Genomic DNA, 10,120 nt, shown 5'->3' with positions numbered 1-10,120 from the left:
ACACACACACACACACACACACACACACACACACACACACACACACACACACACACACAAATTAAAACGGTAGCAGCTACAAAAGCCAACTGCTGTTGATAAAAGCAAAACATGATACAACTGAGTGTCAAGTTGTATGTATCCCTAACAATGATCATACATTTTAACAGAACTGAAAGATCTGACGTTACCAAGATGTGGGTCTTCACCAGGTTAAGCATGATGACCTACAGCCTATTCTCAAACACAATGGCATATCAAAGGCTGCAGCAAAATAGAAATCTGCATCATTTATGAGTCTCTTCGGGCCTTGCAGCATGTTCAGTTTGCATACGACTGGCAGGCGCACAACGCACCTCCCTCTCTTGGTTCCTATAAGATGCCAGCTGTACAGACCGTGCAGCTCCCTGCAGAAGAAGAGGCACATGTTCGTCCAGCTGAGCCAAGCTACACACACACGTGCGCACACACACATACAAACACACGCACACAAATGGGAGAGAGGAAAAGACTGCACTTATATTACCTCACTGCGAGGCTGACACCTACTCTGAAGCTCCAGCCATGTATTTCTGAGGCAGTCCAGCGTTGGAGAAATACGTTTTAAAATGAATTCAGCATTTCCCCTTGCATAATCCAAAGGATGGGGACTCTGCCCCCACAACAGCACCACCCGTCCCCTGATGAAGGTCATGGCATAAACGAATAAAATGTCTGCACATGTTGGCGCGTTACCAATTGACTTTGGCCAGGCGACATGCCAAAGCAGATACATCATCACCTCTTGTCTCAACGTAGAGACACACGCTGCGCCCTGACCTCCCCAGTACTTATATCTAGAGGACATTGTATTAAATGTGCGCCAACCAAAGCGATGTGTACTCTCCTTAGCGGATACGACTGCATCTCAAAAGGAGTGCCAAAGACTTGTCGCATGACTTTCACATGGTCTGGGCAACTTTGGACATTGTGTGTTATCAATGTTTTAATTACGAGTTACATTTTTTCACAAAACTTACATGTAACTTATATGTAAATCATGTGGAATTGACGCTTTAGTTGACACACAAATTCTTCCTGGTTCAGTCCCTTCTGGTCGACTGGACTTCCTGGTAGTTTGAATCTCATTGGCTGCTCAGATCCAAAGCTGAACCACTTTAACAAAAAGCGGGGGTGCCTCCCAACATTCAATGGCCAAATAACCTGCTGCTTTTTATTGTATCTTATCATTTAGTATTAAACTTAAACAGAATCATATTTTGAATATAGACATCAGATTTTATTTTATTGGCTTTGACCCTGCTGATAAAACACTGACATTAATGTTTGAAATATTATTATTAACATGGTTTTAAATATTAAAACCATGTAAAGCTTTTTCGTTATCACATCTGTTGCAATGGTGCTGAACAGTTTTTATTGGACTCGATTGATTTGTCTTTTTCATGGCAAACACAGTAGAAAAGTTAACTATGCACGAAAGAAGCCCGTCTTATCTTAAAGACAATTTTTCTTTCTTAATTAAGAAAAATAAGAGGAAATGTTCTGGGTAATACCTCAATTCATATGTATATTTAAAAACTATCAGCATCTTTTCGTACTAAGTGGTTCTGGAAATGTTTGTTTACAAGAAAATACTACATGGGGAAAAGCTGTATACTTTGTAAATAAATCATCTAATTCACAAAACTATTTACCTGAAATCCATCATCTTTTTTAAAACCTGCCAGTTTCCTTTGCCTCCAAGGCAAAAATTGTCATCCCTTGGCTTGCACAATTAAAATGTTTTACAACATAAGACACTTTTGCTAAATTAAGTCACATCATATGCATTATAAAAGCCTAAGTATGAAAGCATTGGCATCAGAAGCACTTGTACTGTGAGGGGGACACACGTCTGGGGGGTCCTCCCCCAGAAAATTTTGAGTAGATGCCACCTCCTGCATTCTGGTGTATTTTAACGGGTTGTTAAACACATGTAAACACATGTAAACACTCGATTCAATAACTACTTTAGAGACACCTCATTCAACTAGTCCATAAATGCATCATCCTGTTTTTAAACTCATTCCAATGGCAAAGATAATGAAATCAATATGACACAATTTATCACAAACAATGACTTTAGGGGTGTTTTTGACTTAGTTTTATTTGTAACACAACTTGTCATTGTGCTAAGCAATGGTGACACTGAACTGCAAGTTTGAAAATAAGAATATTAACTTTACCCAATGAACAGGTGACATTTTGAGCACCAACAGTGAATTTAGGGGGGCTTTTCACTTTTTTCTGATTTAGTGATAGACCTATAAAAATGGCCAGGCATCATGCAGCCTTCACAACACAAAAATACACTGTGCAAAGCACTAGTGACGCACACAAAAAAAACAAACACTTTTTAGTCAGTTTTGTCAACCTGAATATAATTATTAAAACAAAATAATTTACAGGTTCCTTCCTACCTTGGTGCCACCACAGTTCCTACACTTCATAACTTTTATTCCCCTATCCTTCACAATGCACTTGGAATAACATCCATCTCCTTCTCTCATTGTTTCTGTTGCGTTACGAGCTGACTGCGGGTCGTCAGTCACTGAAGCTAGCTACTGCTAGCCGTTGGGCCTTAGGCTTCCTCTCGGACCCTGGACCCGCACCCAGCCGCCACCACTTCCTCCGGCTCTATCTCCCTCAGAAGTGAAAACTCATACTAACAAATAAGTCAAGGAAGCGTGAATTCAGTTTTACCAATTGCATTAAAATCAAGGCAGGAAAAAGTTAAAATTTACAGCGCTGGACTCTCCAGTCTGTGACGTGTTCACAGACCCGGAAGAAGAGCCCCGATGTCCCGTGTCATTACTCATTTATAGGGTCCTGGACTCCTCCTTCGCAGAAGGGGAGCTCAACCTGTCAGTGTATGAGGGGGCGTGGCTAAGTGTGATCTCAATAGATCTTGTGTGGTTCTGATGTGTTAGGAAATATGAGACGGTGCTTCAAAAGCCTTTCTAGGTGATGTGGCAAGCAGATTAAATTCTATTCCTTGACCGATATTGAATCCCAGGGAGACTCTTTTTAAGCCCCTTATCCACGGGTCTTTTTGGTACTCCTATGTAACTAGTTGTGGCCGATTGCAGGATTTATCAACAATGCCTTTAACGGTGGAACCCACCCCATTTTTGGGACCTAAATCACTGAGGTCCCAGGTCTGGTTCTTGTAGGGTCTAGTTGTGACATCAGCGCACTGTAGGTCACTGATTGGTCAGGGGGCGTATTCATTGGTGGAGGGCGGAGATTCAGTCTTCCACCGGAAATCACAATCCACCATTTTCTTTTTCACCCGCATAACAGACAACAAGAAATTGGAGGAGCTTATTTTGGAATATTTTATAAGGTAAAACAAATAATCATGGCACAACCGTGGTCGAATGCTGAAGTTCAGGCATTTCTCTGTTTGCTGGCCGATGAACAAGTGCAGCGCGAGCTAGATGGAACGAAACGAAATGAAAAGATTTTTCAAGAGGTGTCTGCGCAGATGGCAGTGCAGGGCTTCCATCGCACACCAAAGCAAAGAGGAAAGCTTAAAAAACTAATAGTTGATGGTGAGTGTATTTTATTTACTTTAAGCATATTTCCTTTTCCTCATGCAACCGTTTCTTTGCGTTTTCTGAAAGTACTCTGAACAAACGAGGCTGACTCGGTTACGTCGTCATTAGTTAGCATCATTGCTAACTGTACTCTGTTGCTGTTTTTCCACTCTTATTTTGATGCAGAAAGTCCCACTGAACATGAAGGTTCGCCAGATTCTGCTTTTGACTGTCCAATCCTCCCCGCTTCTGACCCTTCCCGACCACACCAGCTCCGAGTACATGCACGCCACCGGGCAACACGCAGCAGAGCGGCACCGAACAGCACCCGTTAGTAGGTAAGAAGAAGCAACAATCGTGTTTAACATCACATTGATCCTGTTGATATGAATGTTGTTTTGTTTTTGTTGTAAAACACCTTGCATGTATTCAAACTACTTGTTTATTCAGTTGTAATGGATAAATGTTAAATTTAGTTATTCATTTATTACTTAAACTTTCATTTATGAAGTTTATTATTGAAATTATACAGGGTGTAGTGATTTTTGTTCAGATTAATGATGCTCTGTTCTTTTTCTAAATTAGCACAAACGGTTGTAAATGACTACATGTAGTTTATTTATGCCCACCTGCTTACTATCATTAAAGTACTAGACTGCTTTATGAACAGAATCATTTCTGATCTTGTAAACAAACACCTTTTGAAATTAGCAGGAACTCAAAATTAGCAGTAACTTAAAAACTCTACCTGTACTTCATCATCTAACAGCCATTTTCTTGTGTGTTATTCCTAGGCCATAGAAAGCGCAGATCAACAAGTGCAGCAGAGAGCTTTGTTTCTGCACATACTGAACAAGAGGAGATGAACCGGAAGCAGAGAGAGGAACACTTCCATTTTATTTGTGAGGATGTCAAAAAAGCAAGGCAAGAAGAAGCTGCAGAGAGGCAACGCCAAGCTGCAGTAACGAGGAAGCAGGAGAAAGCAATTAGGAGGGAGGAGATGGCCTTGAGGAGAGAGGAAGCAGATGTTCGCAGAGAGGAAGCAGCACAGCGATGGCAGGAGGCTGAACAGAGTGTTGCTTTCAGTCAGGCACTCCTTGGGGTGCTGGAATCCATTGCCCGTTCCATGGCAAACAGACATGTTTAAAAATATTTAGAGTAGATCATAGTTATCTATAGAAATGTAGATCCTGCAAGGTAAGCCCACAAATAGCCAAACATGTAGCTTGTTAAGGTTGCATATATAATTAGTGTATAATTGTTTTTTTTGTACAGGTCTTTATTTCTAATAAAAGAAACATTTTCAAGTCTTGAGCTTCCATCTGATCATCAAAAGTGAAGTGCTTACAGTGTTTTTTTACGTCAATAGTGTAGGATAAGTGAAGTAATTGTTTTTTTACCTGTAACAATGCTGGTGAAGATTCTCAGTTATCCTTGACACGGCAAATCCCCCCCAAAAAATATAAAAACAAAACCACAGGACTTTTTTTAAAACTGAAGACGTTTCGCTAATCATCCGAGGAGCACTCACAATTCAATGAAAAAAGGAATCTGGGATTAAAGTTATAAAGCTGTGGTGTTCTGTAAGCTTGCTGGAGGTTTTCAGTCATTGCATGTCAAACACCTCAGCCATGATGTCCATCTTGTGGATCTAGCAGCTTCTGCATCTTTTTCACCCAAGGTCAAAAATTCTCTCCACGACTTTCACTGTGGTACAAAGGAGCACTAACTTAATATTACTTAACAGCACTTCAATCATGAAGATAATTTGCGACAGCTTAATTTAAAGAGCTGCGTGGTAAGCATAAACTCTGAAAGAGTTGTTAAATATCAAATCAAATGTAGGTTATTATGTAATGTATGTAATAAATATATATATATATATATATATATATATATATATATACATACATACATACATATATAAAAATCAAATTACAAAAAGACTATTAATCCCAGAGGGAAATTAAATGTAATTCATCATCCTGGTTTCATTAAAGAGTTGTTCTAGATGCTGATGCTGTGGGCAGGAAGGATCTCTTGTAGCATCTGTCTTACAAGGGATCTGAAGAAGTCTCTGGCTGAAGACATATATATATATATATATATATATATATATATATATATTAAAATAGATTAATGTATATATGCATAAACAAATATAAAGTTCTTGTTGTAGGTTTTGGTTCTTTGTTAAAAACAAAAATTAAAGAGTATACAGTTTTTCTAAAACTACAGCCAGTAAAAAACGCAGCATATGTGATAGAAGCACAGCAGCAGTGTTTGTTTTGCCATTTTTACACGAACCTGGTAATAAGGCATGTCTGTACATTAAAAAAACAAGAATAATTATTAATCCATGTTTATTTTCAAATCAACACTTTAACGTTCACTTGTATCTAAGGAAGGCTGGGGAGGTAAAAAAAGATTAAGGGGTGGAATTAGGATAAGTTACAGCTCATGAGGTACTCCATCAGAGCATCTCTGACACCTCGGCCCTGCTCTCCATCTTGCGGGACAGCGACCAGGACAGGCTGTGCGGCTGGTTCTGCTCCAAGTTCACGGAGGTCATCCATTTTGGTTGTGTGTTGTTTTCCAGCTCTTCTTCTAATGCATGTTAGTGGTGCTTAGAAAAGAGCTTAATGTAGCACTACCGCCACCAGCTGGTAAGGTGCATTGATATTAATAATCCGCCCACTAGAGGTGAACAATACGCCCACTAGAGGTGAACAATCCGCCCACTAGAGGTGAACAATCCGCCCACTAAACGGGAACTATAGGCAAAGGTGAGACACAAAAATAGAGGTCCCACTAGAACCGGACACAACAGGCTACAACAAGAACCAGACCTGTGGATAAGGGGCTTTAGAGTTGCTGACCCAGTTTAACTCAGTCAGAACCGGACCATAATTTCATTATAATCCCGTCTCTGAGCAGATCAAAACCATAAGACCAGTACAAAAATATCTTAACATTTCCTTTCCGCTGTTCCTTCCCAATCACTGATTTGACCAATTTTCCAGAAAACTTGTTACTTGGGTTCTTTCTCTCTAACATGATATTTCTCCTTTAAGGTGTTCTCTATAACACTATCAGGTGGACTTAATCTGGACTGAATCTTAGAGCAAAGACCAGACAAAACAAGTTCTTCCTGCTCAGATTAGACAAAGCTTCCAAAAATGTGCTGCCTTCTGTCATTTACAGACAAAAGACTGGCAAATCTCTCTCATGTCTACCTGATCAAGTCTAGCTTGTTGTATGTGGCAGACAGCTACATTATTCAAACGTTGCCGTTTCATGGAGGAGTGAAGCCATGTTTTAAGCCTTCTTGAAGCTTTAAAACTTCCTTTCAGCCTCAGCTTAAGAGCGTGGCACACCAAGAAGTAGCCTGACCAACAGCTCTCCTTGTGTGAATAGAGTATTCTCCGCTTCTCTCACACATCCTAACACCCCACCCCAGTCAACAAATGCTGACACTAACATAGTGTTAAGATATTGCGCAAAACAGAGGTGTCTCCCCCTCCTCCCTCAGCCCCGTCCACAAAAAACCCCCAAAGAGATGAGCGCGCTGTCAAGGCACATGACCTAGGGGTGTCAAACTCAGTTACCAAAAGGAGCCAAAATTTAAATACTTTGTCTGAGGCATGGGCCACTTTCAGCTAATACATTAAATCAAGTCAGAAACTTGACATATTTTCTTGGTTGCAGGTTCAAAACAAGTGTTTGATCTGCCTCACTTGACGTTCTGCTACTCTTTCCACATGAAAATCAGTAATGACAGAATGAGCCAACCTTCTTTCTGGCTTCAAAGTTAGCCAGCTGGCAAGAGAAGTCTATACTAAATGATGATTTACCCTTTGTTTTAAAAAAAAATGAGAAGACATCCAATATTTTACATTTAAATTATCTTGGGGGACCAGATTTGGCTCGCAGCTTTTGAGTTTGACATTATGATAGTTGTTGTAGGTAACCAGGAAAACCCAGAGTGGATTATAGTGGTTTGAGTATGCTCCTGTTAATCCAGTGAAATGGATTACGTAGCAATGGAAACAGCGCTAGGTGAACAATATTTCATGGTAAATGTGTGTGCGCGGGGGGTCCAAATGAATAATTTTTAAATGTGAGGGGGACACGTCCCCTTCACAAACCGTTAATGTGACGCCTATGTGTGAAAGACATCTGGCACATAATAGGATTATTGTAAAGAAAAGGGAAAATCCTATGTTTTAGTCACAAGAGTCATTACAAAAATATGGTGTTTTACAGGAATTATATTTACAAGAATTGTAAAATATACGCTATAAACTTAAATCTTTAAGAATACTAATGCATAGGCATTAAAGCAACTTTAATACTGTTTAGCTGTTATTCTTTGGTTTTCTTCACAATTTTTTTTATGGATTGTTACATCAGTTGTGAGACTTTTAGTAGGACATCGTATAGCGTGGATAAAAAACACTGCAAAGAATTTCTACACACATCACACCAAGACAAAACACTGGGATTTTGGTGAAATGAGTGAGAAAAGCCATTACTCCTCAGAGCTCTATAGACATTTCATAAAAGAAACATAAAACAGGTCATGTGACTGTAGTGACATTTTGATGTGTATTTATTTTCACAAAGTGATGTTTGTTTAAGGCTTCCTCCTAGTCTGTGCTTCTGTCTGCATGTCTTATTAAAAGTGCTGTCAGGGTCTGTGTGGTTACCATGGTGACGCCATCTTTTGATCCTGGCTCTCCTCACTTATGTAAACTTGTTCTTCTTTTCCCTCTTCAGGGTCTCCACAGCAGAATCATCCTCCATCTCACTCTGTCCTCACTCCAACTACCTTCATGTCCTCTCTAACTGCATCCATACATCTCCTCTTTGTCTTTTTCCTGGAAGTTGCATTTCTAACATCATTCTACCAATACACCCACTGTCCCTCCTCTGGACATGTCCAAAGTTTCCAAACCATCTTGGTCTGGTCTCTAACTTTATCTCCCAGTTGTTCAACCTGTGCTGTACCTCTGATGATCTCATTCCTAATCTTCTCCATCCTTGTCACTCCTAAGGAGAACCTCAACATCTTCATTTCTGCTACTTCCAGTTGTTTCTCCTGTCTTTTTGTCCATGTCTCTGTCTCCAGACCATACAACATAGATGGTCTCACCACTGTCCTGTAAACGTTTTCTTTGACCTTTGCTGACACCCTTTTGTCTCAAATCACTTCTGAAACTTTTCTCCATCACTCCATCCTGCCTGGACTCTGCTTTTCACCTCTTTACCACACTCCCCATTTTCCTGGACAGTGGACCCCAAGTACTTGAAGTCCTGCACCTTTGTGACCTCTGCTCCTTGTAGCCTCACTGTTCCACCAGCCTCCCTCTCATTCACACACATGTACTCTGTCTTACTACGACTGACTTTCATTCCTCTTCCTCTTTTTTTCAAGTGCATACCTCCACCTCTCCAAGTTCTCTTCCACCCTGTTCTCACCACAGATCACAATGTCATCTGCAAACACCACCATCTGTTAGTCGGTCCATCACCAGAGCAAACAAGAAGGGGCTCAGAGCTGATCCTTGATGCACTCCCTCCTCCACCTTGAAGCTATCTGTCACTCCTACTGCACATCTCACCACTGTCCTGCTGTCATCATACATGTCCTGCTGTCCTCATACATGTCCTGCTGTCCTCATACATGTCCTGTATAACAATTAGGCGTTTTGCTGAAGAGCACTCCTCAGATTTTACTATTAGTCTTCATAAAACAAAGTGGATATATGTTGGGATTTCAGATAGTTTCTGCATGGACACATTTCAAAAGATCTCCATGTTCTTCTAGTTGATAAATGTAATTAATAAATAAATGCTAAAAATAAAGTGGTAATGCCAACAGGACATGACCTTGGTCCCATTAGGAGGAGGTCAAAGTGAACTTTCATGCGGAGCTCCTGCTGTCATAAAGAACATGTCGCCTGTGAGTGAAACGAGCTGAACTTTCCCGTCCGGACTGGACTCACCGTGTCGGAGTGCAGGTCCTGCTGCTGGCACAGCCGGTACAGAAACGAAGTTTGCTCCTTGAGGAGGGTCTGCCGCGTCGTGAGGAACACCGTTCCGCCGACGTTCAGCCGGACCCACTTCCCATTAGTCCCGCCGTTGGGAGTGATGACCGAGCGGACGCCGTTACCGACGCTCTGCGGCGCCGTCCCGCCGGGTTCCGCAGCGTTCGTGGCGGAGGTCGCGCTCTCTCCCGCCTCGCTGTCTTTGTTGTTGTTGTTATTATTATTGTTGTTGCTGTTGTGGCGCTGTAGTGACGGAGCAGAAAGCTCCGCTGGCTCCTGCTGGTCCTCTGCGGTCGTAGCCATTTACAGAAAGCCACGGAAGAGCTCCACGCGAACGAGCCGGACTGACCGCTCGACTCCTTTGCTCCGTTAACAACCGAACAAGCTCCGCCTACGAGCTGCGCAAGTGCGCATGCGCACCAAGAATGGAAGGTAAACATCCGGAAGAACTTTAAAAACAAAAGCAATTTTATACTTTAAATTATGTAA

At 41.2% G+C, this 10,120-nt stretch overlaps 1 protein-coding gene across 3 annotated transcripts in view; it reads right to left on the bottom strand.

Moving 5' to 3' along the window:
- The window catches only part of kctd17 (potassium channel tetramerization domain containing 17), a 44,107-nt gene extending 34,114 nt beyond the window's left edge, over positions 1-9,993 (bottom strand). For all 3 annotated transcript variants that reach the window (XM_037691336.1, XM_037691334.1, XM_037691335.1), the window contains exon 1: positions 9,590-9,993. In XM_037691336.1, coding sequence (XP_037547264.1) covers positions 9,590-9,934 — 345 coding nt within the window. In that variant the 5' untranslated portion in view covers positions 9,935-9,993. The remainder of the gene's footprint in view (positions 1-9,589) is intronic.
- Positions 9,994-10,120: the final 127 nt, after the last annotated feature.

This window comes from Nematolebias whitei, chromosome 17 (assembly GCF_014905685.2).
Source record: "Nematolebias whitei isolate Nwh7 chromosome 17, NemWhi1, whole genome shotgun sequence".
NCBI lineage: Eukaryota > Metazoa > Chordata > Actinopteri > Cyprinodontiformes > Rivulidae > Nematolebias > Nematolebias whitei.
The sequence above is the reverse complement of the archived record's forward strand: the minus strand, read 5'-3'. Positions and strand labels throughout refer to the sequence as shown.